The sequence below is a fragment of the Nomascus leucogenys genome, chromosome 22a (genome assembly GCF_006542625.1).
Source record: "Nomascus leucogenys isolate Asia chromosome 22a, Asia_NLE_v1, whole genome shotgun sequence".
Lineage (NCBI taxonomy): Eukaryota > Metazoa > Chordata > Mammalia > Primates > Hylobatidae > Nomascus > Nomascus leucogenys.
This window is the reverse complement of record NC_044402.1, coordinates 118,459,068-118,475,032: the sequence shown is the minus strand read 5'-3', so window position 1 is coordinate 118,475,032 and position 15,965 is coordinate 118,459,068. Positions and strand designations below refer to the sequence as shown.

Below are 15,965 nucleotides of genomic sequence, written 5' to 3'. Positions count from 1 at the left end.
GTCAGAGGGCTTGGAGAGAAAAGAACTTAGGATGGAATGGCCATGAAGGGAGGTAGAGGCTGCAAGGGAAGTAGAGGGGCTGAGAGTGAGTGTTCAGGTGGTGGCAAGAGACCAGGACAGCATGTCATCATAGAAGTCAAGACGGTAAAGGGTTTCAAGGAGGAAGGGCAGGAGGTTAGCAGTGTCAGCCTGAAGAGATCATGAGGAGGACTGAGAAAAATCCACTGGGCTTGCAAATTAGGCAGCCCTGTGTAAAACATCAAAGGCATATTTTTAGTGCATGTTGGTGACAGAAACCAGACTGTGGGGGATTGAGGATGAGTGAAGAAGGAGTGAAGACAGCAAGCCAAGTACTCTTTTGAGTGGTTTTGTGATAAGAGAGGAGAGAGTGGTAGCTAAAGAGGATAGTGAGAGATTGGGAACTTTTTTTGTAAATATAAGAGACATGAGAATGTTTGTATGCAGAAGAGGAGGGGAGTAGGTTGGACATGGGGGGAGGAAGGATGAGAAGAAGAAGAGAAAGAAAGAAGTTGATAGAATAAGGTCTCTAAGGAGGTAAGAGGGGATAGGCCTAGGAGCCCACGTAGGTAAATTAGGCTCAACCAGGAGGTGAGATACCTCTTCATGAAATTAGAATAAAGAATAGATAGAGATAGAGGGAAATATTGATGTCAAGCTTTGGGAGCTTGAATTGAAAACTCTTTTTTTTTTTTCACATTTTGTTCTGAAAATAGGAATGAGTTCAAGGCTCATTCAATCATTCATTCGACATGAACTTCTAATGGGTGCTACTTGCCAGTCTAGGCTTTGTGAAAATGGTGGCAAATAAAGATCCTTGCCCTTACGACAGAGATGGATACTGAGCAAATAAGCACATATACATATGATATGTCAGATATGTGATACGTGCCATTGAGATAAAGCAGTGAGAGGTAGCGGGTGGTTGGCTGCACTTTACATGGGATGATCAGGGCTGGGCAGTGAGAGATGAGCCCCACGGAGCAACAAGTGCAGAGGCCCTGAGGCAGGAGTGTGCCTGGCACGGCTGGAGTAGAGTGATCAAGGGAGCCATAGCAGGACACAAGTTCAGAGAGGAAATGGGAATGGGGACAGCTTGCAGAGGGTCTTCGAGGTGATTGTAAGAGTGGTGGCTTTTACTCCATGTGGCATGAGAAGCCTTAGGAAGGATTTGGGCCCAAGAGTGACATCATCCGACTTGTTCTGAATTGACCAGGGTGGGCAGGATGGAAGGAGGGAGAGCAGTTAGGTGGCTGCTGCTATTGATCTGGGCAGTGGCCATGGAAATGGGAGAAGTGCTTGGATTTTAGACATATTTTGGAGGTAGAGCCATCAAGATTACTGATAGATTACACATGGAATGAGAGAGAAAGAGAAAAGTCAGAGACAACGCTTAGGTTTGGGGCCTGAGCAACTAAAGAATGGAGTTGCTCTTTATTGAGATGGGTAACAATTTACGAAGAGCAGGTTTCAGGGGAACACTAGAAACATGGTTTTTGGACACATTAAGTTTGAGATGACCATGAAACATCTGCAATGATTGGATAAATGAGTCAGGAGTTTAAGGAGAAGAGGCTGGAACTTAGAGATGTGGGAATTGTCAATGTATACATGCCAGATTAAGCATAGCACTGGGCAATGTCACCGAGGGGTTGAGGACAGGTAAGGAGAGGTCTCGAGGATGAAGTCCTGGAGCCTCCCACATTCTGAGGCTACAGACAGAAGGAGGGAACCAGCATAGGAACTGGCATGGAGCAGCTTGTGAAGGAGACGAAAGGTAACATAGCTTGAGCTCTGGGGGCCAGGGCAGGGGCAATATTGGCCACTCATGTGGACCCTGTCGTGTGAAGGTGGGTTAGAAGTCAACAAGGGGCAAGGAAAGGATAACATAGCAGGTCCTTCTAGTGCATCTGAGAAGGTTCATCTTAAGGACTTTTCTGGTGATGACCAGAAGCTGGGGGCCAGAGCAGAAAAACACAAGGGGTTCCCCAGGAAAGAGGATCACTCAGATGGCTGTGGTAAGGAGCCAGGGTGTGAGACAGGGTGACCCTTGGGCTCAGGCTGGGTGCGTTACCAGGGTCCAGGGAGAGGCAGGACCCAGGAAAAGATGGTGGCCCAGGGACAGGCCTGCTGCCTATGGGAGCAGGTGAGGGACACGTGAAGTCTCCTGGTCCCACGCTGGCACCTCTGCTTTCACCCTGGGGTTAGAAGACAGGGAAACGCTGTGGTGCTGGCCAGCAGGAGGTCCATCTGCCTTTTGGAGAAGCAGGACCTTGGATCCCCCTCTCTTGCTGTCTGACACCTTCCCCACCTCCCTCCAGTGTGTGCCCAGATAACAGAGTCAGAACACCAACTAATCTTGATTTTCTCTTTGTTTTTGTTTTGTTTTGTCCTGTTTAATGCCCCGTCCCCTGCATTCTCTGTGTTTCCCATGTCCATCTGTTCCCTGTGCTGTTGGTGGGGTGCCTGCCTTGCCCCATATCCTCCCTTCCTGCCTGCCTCCCACTCCCTGCTGGCTCCCCTGGGGTGGGGGGTGGGCAGCGTACAACGCCAGGCTGCAGGGCATCGGACACAGTGGCAGCTTCCAGCTCCCTCCTCTCCACTGGCTCCGACCTTCCTCCCTCTCTGGTGGGTGGCTCTCCTTCCCCCTTCTCCCTTTCCAGCTCTTTGGCCCACTTTTGTGCATCAGTTTATCTCTTTTTCACTCCTCCTTCATGTGCTATTCCTTCCAAATCTTTCCCACCTTCTTCCTTCTCTCCTCTGTCTTTTCCTCTCCCTCTTCTGTTGTTCTCTGGTTTCCATCTGTTTCTCCTTCTCCTCCCCCATTTCTCACTATCCTCTCTTCTGTCTCCTCACTTACTCCTCCATCCCTCCTCTCTCCAGCCCTCTCTCCCTCCTCTCTGCATGAGCCAGAGCTCACTTCTGCATGAACATGGGCCTCACGCTAGCCTTGGCCTTGCCTGCTGGGAACAATGTCTGGAATAACTAGACTGACATTCAGGGTCTCCTGTGGAGATGCAGGCCTTTGCAATGAGGGTGCTCAGTGAGGGCTCTGGACAGTCGGGCGCTCTGGCCACCCTGGCCAGACTGCCTGGGCTGCAGGGCTAGGTCTTGGCAGGATCCAGGCTGAGCTTTCCATGGGGCCACCAGACACAACACAGAGTGGTGCCCCAGCCCTTGCTGCTCTGTCCACTTTTGAGCATGGCACACCTTGGGGACAGAATACCCCCTCTGGTCCCACTCCTAATCTCTGATCCCATGGCCAAGAGTCAGAAGCCCTGGGTTGGGGTCCTGGCCCTGCCTGAGACCACCTCTGTGACCTTGGGCAAGTTTCTGAACTATTTAGAGCTCAGTTTCCCAATCTGAGAAGTGGACAGATGATAGCCCTGTCCTGTTGTGTATGTCGCACGGGGGTTTGACATGCCCCGGACCTTGTGGATGCTTCATCGGGGTCACGGTAGTTCATATGAGAATGATGCTGTCCACTAACATCTACCCCTGGCCTCTGGGATACGCAGGCCCTTAGGCGTTGAGCCCTGGCCAGGGAATCACCTCTTCCTTCCCCTGCTCCTCTGACCCTGGAGGCTGGGTCAGGGAAGATGCCGTGCTCAGGCCTGCCCCACACCATGCCCCTGAGAAGCTCCAGGAAAAGGCCTAGGGGCAATGGGAACTGTTGATTCCCAATGTCAGTATCTGGTGCCTCCATGGCCCCTCCTTCTCCCAGTCCAGGGACGATCAGGAGATGGCTCTAGCAGACTGCTCCCTTCAACTGCCCCTCCCTCCTCTCTTCTCCCTCTGCCCTTCTCTTAGCCCAGTGGTGGGGAGTGCAGTGTTCAGCTGGGCCTGGGTAGGGGCAGGTTCTGGGATGGTGGGCCTGCCTTAAGGGGAGCTGGCATGGCTTGCCCTAGGACTGCTAGTGTGATCGCCGTGTAGCTTTCTGGTGCCCTGGCCCAGCAGGTGGCCTCCTGGATCCCCTCGCTTCCGGAGCCTCAGGCATGCTGTCGGACACCCAGCCCTGCCACCTGGAGCTGAGGAATCCAGTCTTTTGGAAACCGGAAGACTGGAAAGAAGAGCTGGGTCTGTGAGGGTGGCAGTGGCCAGTCTAGGGGGTGCAGAGGAGGCACATCATGAAGCCTGACACCAGGGTACTCGTCCGCATGATCCAGGGGTGGTGGGCAGCAGTGCTTTGCCAAAGTACATGTATTGGTCTGTGTCAGGGCTACAGCTCCCAGAATTGCAGGGTGTGCGAGTGTGCGTGTGAGTGTGTGTGCGTGTGTGTGTCAGATGAAGGGGATTAATTGCCTCCAGTCTGGCTCACGCTAGGGAAGCCTTGGAGTGAGCTATTGTCCAGCACAGCACTGTCCTGGCAGCAGAGTGACGCCTCCCTGGGAAGGGGGCTGCTCTGGTGCCCTGCTCCTCAGGTCTGGGGGCCTTTGTGCAACCCTGGGGCTGGGGTAACTGCTCATCCTGGCAGGGCTGTGGGGAAGGCCTGATGCCCGTGTATGAAGCAGCCCTTAGAGAACACCCAGGGCTTCTTGAACATAGGGTGTTAGGGTCCTAAAGATGCTTTGTTGTCATAAGGGTACCCCGGCCTTCTCAGCCTCCTGGGAGCTTCTCTTCCTTTCTTCCTCTGGCCACACGGCCTCCTGCTGGGGTAGGGGCTGGCCCTAGAGGTTCTGAGGGCGACCCAGTGGCCCCACTATGTACCCCCATCATCCCAGTGTCCTGCTGCCATTTCTGTTAGGCTGTGTGTGTGTGTGTGTGTGTGTACATGCAAGCATGCACATGTGTGTCTGTGCAAGGCACCTGCCTCTGCCTGGGTGGGTGTAGGAGACAGAGGCCCTGAGAGAGAGAATGGGGCCAAAGACTGAGAAAGTCCTGGGGTGGAGGGTGGTGGTGGGAGGGAGGGAGGTGGGGAGAGCAGGCCTATTTTTGTTATCAGTCAGCCTCTGGGACGTGAGAGAGGGTGTTCTCTCCATGACACTGGTTGTCAGCTTGTGTCCAGACACCCCAGCTTGGCTAAGGAACAATGGGGCTCTCTTCTCTCCCCTCTGCCATGCCAGTCTCCCCTCCCATAGAGCAAGACAAGAGAGAGGGAACATGTCTCTCCGGGCACTCCAGGCAGATCTGGGCTTGCCAAGGGGGACAACAGTGGGACACTGTGTTCAAAGAATGTGAGTGGCCCTGACTGGCCATTGGTGCCATGGGGCCATTGGTGCTCTGCAGGGGGAGGGGCTGGCCCCGTGGGAGTGGAATGCAGGGTCTTACCCCTTCCGCAGAGGGAGGCGCTGCCCTGCAGCTCCTTAGCTCTTTGGAGGTCATTCCCTCCATTTCCCTGCCTCTGGTCAGAACATGCTCCCATGTGCCATTCTGGTGGTGATGGAGAGAGGATTGGGAAGGTGCAGCTCACCCTCAGATGGCTGACTGCCTCATGCCAGGATCTCACATTCTCTACGGATGTCAGGCGCCCCCTGCACCCCAGGCTGCTGCAGGCATCTGTGGCCCCTGAATGTGGAGAAAGCTTTGGGAAGGTTGGGCAGAATGTTCTTTGTTTGTCCAGGAGATGCGGTGCCTCAAATGCAAACAGATCTATTTTTTAATGGCAAACGTCAGATCCCCAAGCAGGGAAACTGGCCACCCCTTGAAAATGCAAAGGGATCTGCCAGAAAAAGCTGCTGGGGGCAGAGGAGCCCGGAACTGAGACCAGCCCTAATGCATTTCTTTTAACCTTGGGGCTGAACTGAGTTCCAAACCCCAAGAGCGTTTCCCAAATGGGCTTCTTCTGTCACAATTATTGTTAGAAAATCAATGGCTGTGTCTGTTTCTCTCTAATGTTTTTGCCAGGAATGAAACCAGTGGCAGTGTTGGTCCAAGCTGCCCAGGAGACCTGAGTGGGATGGGGGCTCCGGGGAGCTAAGGCCTGGGAGCCTGGGGTTGCCGCAGGGTTGCAGCAAGCTGCCCACCCTTCCCAAAACCACACCCGTCTTTCCTCCGGATAGATGCTCCTGGCAGCCCCTGGCTGGGTCTAATGGGACTCCTATTTTTCTATTCAGCGAATAAGGGCTCTTCAAGGTGTGGGGCTTGTTTGCTTTAAGTGGAACAGTTTGTAAGTGGCAGAGTGAGGTCAGAGTCTAGTTTACTGTCCCCATCCTGCGCGCTATTTTCTTAGCGGAGATGGCAGCAGGGCTGCCCCGATTAATAAAGAGCCCAAAGCGGAGACTCAGGGCACCACTCGGTACCTTCTGCATTTAATGTGCAAATGCCAGTCCTGCTGCTCTCCCGACGCACCCCCCACCCCCGATTATGGGAGCTCCTGATTATGGGAGGGTATGAAGGCGTGTCTCAGAGTGGCTGTGCCTATGCGAGTGTGAGTGTGAGTGTGTGTCTGCCCGTAGGCTTGGCAGCCGGCAGCCTGCTGTTCATGACAAGTAGGAAAGCTTCCCAGGCGGCGCTGTTTATGGCAGCCTTTGTGGCTGTGCCAGACTGGGGGTGCTGGGGGGCGTGCCGGGGGACATGCAGTCCTCATTGTGGATGGCAGAAGATGTTTCTGTCTGAATGAGGGTGATTTCTGCTTGGCTGTACTGGCACATTCCTAGGGGCTGGCAGTGTGTGTGCACACACACTGACCCATGTGAGCTGAGGCCTTTGTTAGGTCCTAGTGGTGGTGAAAGCAGGGCTGGGAATCTCTTCCCAGAAGATATTCAGGACCAGAAGCCCACGCTTCAGGCTGGGTCTTGGCCTCTGGGACCCAGGAAGTGAGTTTTCTAGGATTCTGGGAGCCAGCTCAATGAGGCAATGGATTCCGTTCCTCAGCCCAGCTGTGGGAAGAGGGAGTAGGAAGGAAGGAGGGTGAGATTAACAGCATCTCCAGGCCTGTGGAATGGGATTGGGATGGGAAGTACAGAAAAGCAGATGGAGCACATGACTTCTCTCTGCCTGCTCTTCAGCTGGGAGGGACATGGTGGGATCCACTGCCATCTTTGGGGCAGGGAAAAGGGGGCGGGGAGCTAAGGGGCCAGTATAAGGGGAGTTGGTAAGAGGTTCAGCGGTATACCGGATGAAGTTGGGGAACCCCAGAGAAAGCCAAAAATATCCCAGAGGCCAACTGGGGCTGGGGACTTCGTAACAAGGCTTAGTCATGTCTTTGTTTCTCCTTGGGAGCACCATTTGCAAGATGATGCAATTTAGCTCTTTCCAAGAGTTCTTCCCCACAGGCTTGATGTTGCTGGTTGGTTGATGCAGTTGCCTTGGAGACTCTCTTTTCCCTCCACCTCCCCTCCCTTGTCTGGAAGCTCTGGCCCTCCGCCTCCAGGGGTTGGAAGTAGTTGACATCTGTTTCTTGTATCAGTCCTTTGTGTTCTTGGTCTCAGCCCTGTGTGGAGAGATTCCTGGTGAAGTCTGAGCCAATCTAAGCAGATCCCCTCTCCTGCAGAGAAAACCTGGGGTGTGAACAGGGTTGGGCCCAGGAGGGCTGAGGGGAAGACACTGGGGGATGACAGGCCAGCCCCAGCTTGGCCTCTGAGCTAGGAGGCACTGCCTCCTCTGAAGGGATTAGGCCGATTGATCATTTCTTACACAAAATGCTCATTGTCCTCTACACCCTGCTTTCCTCCCAGGGGTACAGGCTCGGGAGAAGCAGCCTGCAGAGCCCCCAGCCCCTCTGCGGAGGCGGGCGGCCAGTGATGGACAGTATGAGAACCAGTCTCCAGAAGCCACATCCCCTCGTAGCCCTGGGGTTCGCTCCCCTGTCCAGTGTGTCTCCCCGGAGCTGGCTCTTACCATCGCTCTCAATCCTGGAGGGCGGCCCAAAGAGGTGAGTCCTTAAGTTGTATCTTGGGGCTACAGAGGGTAGTGGTGCCCACTTTAAATCTCCAGAAACCTGATGGTCAACTTGGCACTGATATCAGTATACTCAGTGATTTGTCTCCCCCTGTGTCCTCCCTCACCCAAACTCTCTTCTCTGACATCTGGAATCTGGGGCCCATTTCCTCCCTTAAATAGCTTTATGTTCTCACTTCTTGCGTTAATATCGAGATTGGAGTTTCCTTTTTGATTCCTAGAGAGAGTGCCTTAATAAGGTGCTAAGAATCCTGAGGATGATATAGGTGAACACAATTTCAAAACTCCAAACTAGATCCTGGAGAGTGGCAAAATTATTTTTGAACCCTTTGCAGATATAAGGTTTTTCTCAGGAGATTTAATTTTCATTCCAAAAGGTTTGCATTTCTAAGACATTTCAGTAGTTGGAGGCGGTGAGTCTCAAACTTCATCATGAGTAACAACCAATGGGGAGTTTGTTAAAACTGTAGCTTCTCAAATCCACCTCCAGAGATTCCAGGGTAGTAGATCTGGATGGGACCCAGGAATCTGCATTCTAAATGTGTGCCCTGGAAGATTCAGATGTAGGTGGTCCATGGGCCACATTGAGGGAGCGAGTGTACTGGCCTATAAAAGCCAAGCTAATGAGTCATTCTGGATAGAAGTGGCTTGTGGATATCTTTTCTCTCCTGCCTGTGGCAGGACCTGTCTCCTGCCCTGAGCACCAGTGAGAAGCCAGGCTGACGAGGGGATTTGGGGGCTGGTTAACTCATTGTTCTCATACCTCAGGTCATCTGAAGGGGAAACCTCTCCCTCTCATGGTTTCCCTCTTTTTCTCCCCTGTGTTCTCCCACAGCCCCATTTGCACAGCTATAAGGAGGCCTTCGAGGAGATGGAGGGAACCTCCCCGAGCAGCCCACCGCCCAGTGGAGGTAAGAATTCCCTGTGAAGCTCGTCTTCCCTGTGTCCCCTCCAGCCCTTCAGCTCACCCCTGCCTGTGGGAGTGCCCCAGGCCTGAGGGTTGGGGGTGACAGTGCCCCAGGTGGGGCCAGAACGTGCTGCTCCTCACCCCCATGGCCCCTTCTCTTCCATTGCTTGTGGCCATTGTCTTCTCCGTCGTCCACACTCACACATCTAAGGGTGCAGCTGCTCCAGTTTTAGGGTCCAGACTGAGTGACCATGGGACTCTGGGCTCCCACGTTATGGAGTTTTCTTACGTCTTTTTACCGTCCACACTCAGAAGACCCCACCATCTTAGCGTGACTCTTTGTGACTTGACTTTGACTTTGTTTCTGACCTCCATTTCTGCCCGCATCCAGACACCACTTCCATTCCAGGCAACCTATTTAGCTTCTACCAAGGAGAGAGGGACCCAGGACCCTCAGGCTGACAAAGCCCCCAGCTCATCCATCCTTGGCCTCCAGGCAGAGGCATTTAGCCCCCAGCCCCTATACACTTACTGGGGAGGCAGATCTCCAAAGGACAGAGACATGTCCACCTAAAGCCAAGACCCAAATGAGCCAAGGCATGGGGCAGTGTTCCTTCTTATAGAAGAAGAGACATGAAGAGGAACTGGAGGAGGTGGTTGTAGGGAAGGAAGTGATGGATTAATACCAGGCCACGAGGGACTCAGTGTACTCAGGAGAGTCCTGGGTCAGCACAAGAAGAAGACGCTGGTGCTGTTCAGGGATCAGGTTGGCTGGGCCTGGCCCAGGCTATCCACTGGCCCTGGCGAGAGGAGGGAGAACTGGAGCCGGCTGTGCATTCTCCTGGGGGCTGGCTGTCCTGTATTGGAGAGGAATGTGACAATGTACGTGGTCCCTGTGCCAGCAGGACTTGTGTTGGCTGCCATCTTGGGCATGAGGAGGCTGAAGCTGTGAGTGATTGGTGGCCCCTGGAAGCTGTGGCTCTCCCTTGAGCAGTACTGTCCAATGGAAATATATTATGAGCATATTTATAATTTAAAGTTCTCTGGTAGTCACATTAAAAAACATAACAGGAAACTGGTTAAATTAATTTTAATAACATTTTTGTTAAATCCAAAATATCCTTTCAATAGGCAAATAAGTCAATAAAAATATTGAGCTATTTTACAATCTCTTATAAAATGTAAGAAGAAACTGGTGAGATTGATTCTACTGTATTTTATTTAACCCCAGTCTAAAATATTAGCATTTCAACATATAATCAATGTAAAAAAGAACAGGATGTTTTGTGTTCTTTTTCATACTCAGTCTTTAAAACCCTGTGTGTGTTTCACACTTATGGCATGTCTCTGTTCACACTAGTCACCCCGCAAGTGCTCTGCGGCCATGTGTGGCTCATGACTGCTGTGCTGGACAGGGTGAGCCTAGAGCAGGTTATGCGGGAGCCAGCTCTGCAGCCTCTTGTGACTGCGGGGAACCTCTCACTTTCCACGCTGACATCTGCTTCCATTCACTGTTAGCCCTAAATGGCCAGGGAAAGGACATCACCTTGCCGTGGGTGGAAGCCACCTGGGCTGTGCTAGAACTGGGTTTTGCCTTCTCTCCCTCCTCTTGGCCAGCCATGGGTGCCTCGGCGGGAAGTCAGAGGTTCCATAGACACACAGGGTTAGGGAGAGAAGACAGAAGGCGGAGAAACGTGTGGAATTTTTCTCTCAGGAAGCAAAAGACTTGCCTGGCTTTAGCGTTGCCCACTCATCTGCCTCAGCAGAAGGGCCCAGTTGCCCAGGAACTGGGGGAACAAGGAATTCAGGAGCTAGAGGTGAATAAGGGAGGAACCAAGAGAGAGCTCCTGCCCTGTCTGGTCGTCTCGTCCCCTTCACCTCGTCGCGGGCCCACCTGTGCCTCCGCTGCACGAGTTGGTTAAACATGCGCATACCTGTGGGCTGGGGCTGCTTTGTGGTTATTCCATGAACAACCGTCTCTGAGGCCAGGTGTATTATTTCATAATTAATTTCATTCAACCGCCATTGGTTTGACAAACATTAATAAGTATTTGATAAGTGTCTATGAGCAAGACACCATGATAGGGAAGAGGGGGTGTGGCAGCGGTAGAAACGGAATCTGTGTGTGCGCATGTGTCTGTGTGTGTGTGTGTGTGTCTATGTAAAGACAGAGGGAGGTTAGACAGAAACATGAGGCCTAGACCTATCCCATACCTGGAGATGTATGTTTGTACCCATTTGTCCCCTATGCTGTGTTTGTCCTTTGGACATCCAAGGACAGAGTGAGGGTGATGGGCAGGGGTGGGCCACTCATCCAGACCCCTGTGATATCTTCCTGTTCCCATGTGCATGTGGGTGTTCACCTGCATACATGAGTTATGTATGTTGCTTGCATGGACAGAGACTATTTTTTTGTTGTTGTAAGATTCCTGTAGGTCTCACTGTCTTTTGGGGAAAGCAGCAGGGGCAGGGAGGGTCGTGGAGCATTTGCTGCTGGTGGTTACTGGGCATCTGAGGGCCACAGCTAATCTTTTGAGGCCATTCGGCAGGCAGAGTATCCTTGGGACTGTGGTCTCTGCAGGCTCCCAATGTCGCTGATAGGAGACACAGAGTTCATTTTTTTTTTTGAGATGGAGTCTTGTGCTGTCGCCCAGGCTGGAGTGCAGTGGCGCCATCCAGGCTCACTGCAAGCTCCGCCTCCTGGGTTCACACCATTCTCCTGCCTCAGCCTCCCGAGTAGCTGGGACTACAGGCACCCGCCACCATGCCCGGCTAATTTTTTGTATTTTTAGTAGAGATGGGGTTTCACTGTGTTAGCCAGGATGGTCTCGATCTCCTGACCTCATGATCCACCCAGCTCGGCAGAGTTCATTTTTTAACTTCTTCTCAGAGCTGTGTCAGGAGACATGGCAGCTGCCACCCAGGTATCTCGTGACTGGGCCTAACAGCCACCCTGCAGATCAGCTCCGAATCTGGCCAGGTTCTTGGCTAATGGGAAAAAGCCAGCAACCCTTTCTGACCTTGTGTGTTACATGACACTTGTAACCCAGATGGGCGGCCTGGGAGGAGCCCAGGCTTTGCATAGGGAGTGGGTGCTCTTGGCCACAGACTACAGGCTTCTCTTCCTTCCAGGACACTGAGGTTTGGGGGGACAGAGCCCCACATTGAGAAGTTCTCTCCTCCTGGGCTTTTCAAGGGACATGCTTGGCCAAGGGCTGGCCTGAGGTCTCAGGGTTGGCGTGGCTCTGGCCCATTATCTCCTTCTGTCTCTGTCCTTTACAGGGTGTGCCATCCTGAGGCCCAATTTTGTTCTCTTCTGAATCCATCCAACTACATGTTTTAAATGGACTGTGTGTGTGTGTGTGTGTGTGTGTGTTGGGTGGGGGTAGGAAGAGAGATGAGAGAGTATTATAGAGAAGGTCAGAAAGCTGCAAAAGCCTGCGTGTGTGTTATAAGCCATTGCAAAGTAAAGGGACTGCAGTGAGAAGCTAAGGGCCTAGGGGTGGAAATGATTCTCTCAAGGTTGGGGCCAGAGCCAGGACAAGGTTGCCATTTCCTGACTCTTTCCCTTTATCCTTTAAACTGCTCAAACGTGGAGAAACGCAGAGGCAGGAAAGGGCAGTGGAGCCAAAGTGCTGGGCTTCAGGGTGGTTCCTTGGCACCGTCTCCAGCCCCCCAGCCCTCACTGAGCTTGCCCTCACGTGCCTGGCGTGTCTGCGCTCCTGCCCACCTCTCACTCCCCGTGTCTCCCCTCTTCTTCCTGGCACAGTGCGGTCCCCCCCGGGTCTGGCCAAGACACCCCTGTCTGCTCTGGGCCTGAAACCCCACAACCCAGCAGACATCCTGTTGCACCCCACAGGAGGTGAGTTGGGAAGAGGGAAGATGGGGAGGGGGGCCGGGGGAGGAGGACTCCTGTGGTTCTGGACAGAAACCCGGGTCTCAGAATCTGGTCAGCAGCCAGCTTTGTGCCCACGCTGAGGTCAGGGCTGGGTTGGGGCTCTCTGTGTAGGGGTTGAGGGGTGACAGATTTCCTTGCAGCCTTCCTGCCTGTTGACTTGTGGAGTCTGTACAACTCCCGGCCTCCTCTAGCTTGGGGCTTTGGAGGCCTGGTCTCAGTTTCCTTGGTGTTGTTGAGATCTCTGCTGGAAGCCACACATTCTAGGTGTTCAGGCCCTCGGGTGCATGTACATGGGCGCACATACATGCACACATGGGTACACACACGTACACACACACACACAGAGTCAGAGAAGCATGCCCCTGCTGCTCTGTGCCAGGGCCTCTGCTGGCAGCCCAGCTGGCTCTGCTCTGAGCGTCCACGGGGCCTCACAGGCATTCACCTGGTATCCATGAGGCATCACTTGGCATTCAGAGTGGTCTCTAGGTCTGCCTCTTCAGGCCCACAGAACCCTACCAGAGAAACCCGTGACTGGCAGTGGCCATCATTGCCTGCCGTCTCCTCGAACCCCTTGCCCTCAGCCCAGGTCTTCTGACTGTCAAAGGACCTGCCACCTCCGGGCTTCTGACTCTCCCCGGCCTGTGCTCATCCCCCATCCCCATTCCCGATGCTGGCTGCATCTTACCCTGCTGCTGAGGAGAGCAGCCCAAGCTCTGTGGAAAGAAGGAGGATGGCTGCCTGGCCTCCCTGGGGTCAAACAGCCTGTCCTGTTGGCACGGTAGAGGGCAGGGCCCTGGGCCTGTCTGGGAGAAGGTGCTCCTCTGAGCAGACACCACCCCAGGTTCACACCTCGTACCTCCTCCTCCCATTTCCCAGCTCCTCTCCTTCCTATGGTGGAGGGAGACAGGGCTCCCTGGGCCCTTGGTGGCCATGTGGGGCCACTGAACTCAGAAGGCTGCTCCCTGGACTCTGGTTTTAGGGCGGGGTGGGGGACATTGGGGTCAACTTTACTTTTTTCCTTAGTTACCAGAAGATGGATCCAGCCAGGTAGGTGGGCAGTGGCATGCATTTGTGACCCATGAAGCCACGCAGCTGGGCATAGCCTCCCACTCAGAGTGTCGGCATGGCCAGGGGACACTGAGCCACAAGGGGTCAGTAGAAGGGGGCTGGGGGCTGCCTTTCACCAGCCATCACACTCCTGCTTGACACTCGGTCCACAGAGCCCTGGGCACAGGGGCTGTGAGGAGCTCAGGCTCCTGAGAGCCAAGGACTCAACTATGCCCCAGAGCCTTGGGGTCCTGTGCAGGTTGGGCCTCGGCCTTCCCCTTGGAGCCCTTCTGTGGACAGCGCAAATCAGCCCTGGCCTCACCCCAGCTTTCCCACCTCCCTTTTCTCCACAGATTCTCTTTCTCAAGAAATAATCCCTGTTAATCTCTTTCTCTCTTTTTCCTTTTTTGCTCTTCCTCATCTTCACCACCTGCCCTTCTTTCCTGCCTCCCCTTCCTGCCACCTCTCTTCTCGTCTTCCCTCAGAGGAAGATGAGGGGAAGGTGGTGGTCAGGCTTTCAGAAGGTAAGTGGCATTTGCTGTGGCTTCCTGCTCTCTGGGTCTGGAAATGGCTTTTCACGCAGGGCTTGAAGAGGCTGGCTGGAGGCAGCTTTCTTTCCTCACTGGGACTCAGGTGACCAGGCACATGGCCTTCCTGTCCCTCAATGCTTGGTGATGAGATACCACCCTGGACACCTCCTGAGTCCTGATGGGGGAGCTTGTAGCTGCTGGGCGCAGGCTCAGGCACAGCCAGTGTCTGGGGGCTCCTGCAGTGCCGCCTTGTTGACCAAAACGCTCCTCTTGCACCTTCCTCTCCCAGTGCCATTTGCACCAGCCTGCCTGGTGTGCAGCCACTCACAGAGGTAGACAGAGAGGGACTCAGATCCCCTTTCCCGGGGCGTACTCCACAGGGCGTACTCTCAGAGAAGAGATTCTCCACCTTGGCACCACTGACGTTTTGGCCTGAATGACGCCTTTTTTTTTTTTTTTTTTTGAGATGGAGTTTTGCTCTTGTTGCCCAGGCTGGAGTGCAGTGGCACGATCTTGGCTCACCGGAACCTCTGCCTCCCAGGTTCAAGCAGTTCTCCTGCCTCAGCCCCCTGAGTAGCTGGGATTACAGGCGTGCACCACCATGCCCAGCAATTGTTTTTTTTTTTTTTTTTTTTTTTTTTAGTAGAGATGGGGTTTCACCATGTTGGCCAGGCTTGTCTTGAACTCCTGACCTCAGGTGATCCACCCACCTTGGCCTCCCAAAGTGCTGGGATTACAGGTGTGAGCCACTGTGCCTGGCCCTGAATGATTCTTTGTTGTGGGTGCTGCCCTGTGCACTGTAGGAGGATTAGCAGTGTCTCTGGATTCTACCTGCTAGATGCCAGTAGCTCTCACTCAGCCATGACAATCGAAAATGTCTCCAACATTGCCAGTGTCCCCTGGGGGGATAATTCTCCTGGCTCAGAGCCCCCATCTTAGAGCCATGATTTGCCCTCTGGAAGCCCTGCCTGGTTTCCTATCAACACAGAAAGTACCAAGTCTGTCTTTCGGGGATCTCAGACAACTTTGGGTATTTCAGGAAATCTATGGACTCACCGTGTGTACAATAATGCATTGGGATTCCCATGCATGTAATTCTGCAAAGCAGATTCAAGGAGTTGGCATGTCTATGGGTCCCAGATGAACCCCTGATTTAGATGAGCCCTGCACTGGGCACCAGGGAAGCAGAGAGGGGGCATAATCAGGTGGGAGGCCTTGGACACACTAGGAGCAGAACTCGAGTGAGGACTCAAACCAGCAGGTGAAACAAAGTGGGTGCCAGCCTGGGCAGGAGGCCAGCGTGTGGTTCTGGGCATTGGCATCCCCCTCCCTACCAGGAAGATGGGGCAAGGTGGGTGCTGTGATCACTTCCAGTTCTGATGGGTTAGGTGTTCTGACTTCCCACCTGGGCCCTGGGCTAGTTGGCTAGTTTTCTCAGGCCTATTTCCCATTTTCCTTTGTACACACCACCTTGATTTTCCACCCTCTAAGTGGGGGTGGCCTGTGCTCCTCTAAATCTGCTGTCACCCAGGTAGGATGGTTGGAATTTCCCAGAAGACTTTGCCATCTCCTAACCAGCTGGGTTTTGGGCAACAGCATCAGGCTGGGCAACAGCATCAGGCTGCTCGGGGGCTACAGAACAGAGCAGCTTCCAGAGACAGAACAGGTGGGCCACAGCATGCTTCCCTCTGCTAGGAACGGCCCCTCCTTGCTCCCCTGCAGCCTC

At 53.6% G+C, this 15,965-nt stretch overlaps 1 protein-coding gene across 4 annotated transcripts in view; it reads left to right on the top strand.

Moving 5' to 3' along the window:
- Positions 1 to 15,965, top strand: part of TNS1 (tensin 1) — a 179,031-nt gene that overhangs the window by 134,999 nt on the left and 28,067 nt on the right. For 3 of the 4 annotated variants that reach the window (XM_030802711.1, XM_030802710.1, XM_030802709.1), the window contains 3 exons: positions 7,635 to 7,831; positions 8,693 to 8,768; positions 12,534 to 12,626. In XM_030802711.1, coding sequence (XP_030658571.1) covers positions 7,635 to 7,831; positions 8,693 to 8,768; positions 12,534 to 12,626 — 366 coding nt within the window. Of the gene's footprint in view, positions 1 to 7,634; positions 7,832 to 8,692; positions 8,769 to 12,533; positions 12,627 to 13,685; positions 13,710 to 15,965 lie in introns of all 4 variants that reach the window. The other variant, XM_030802708.1, reaches the window with a different exon arrangement.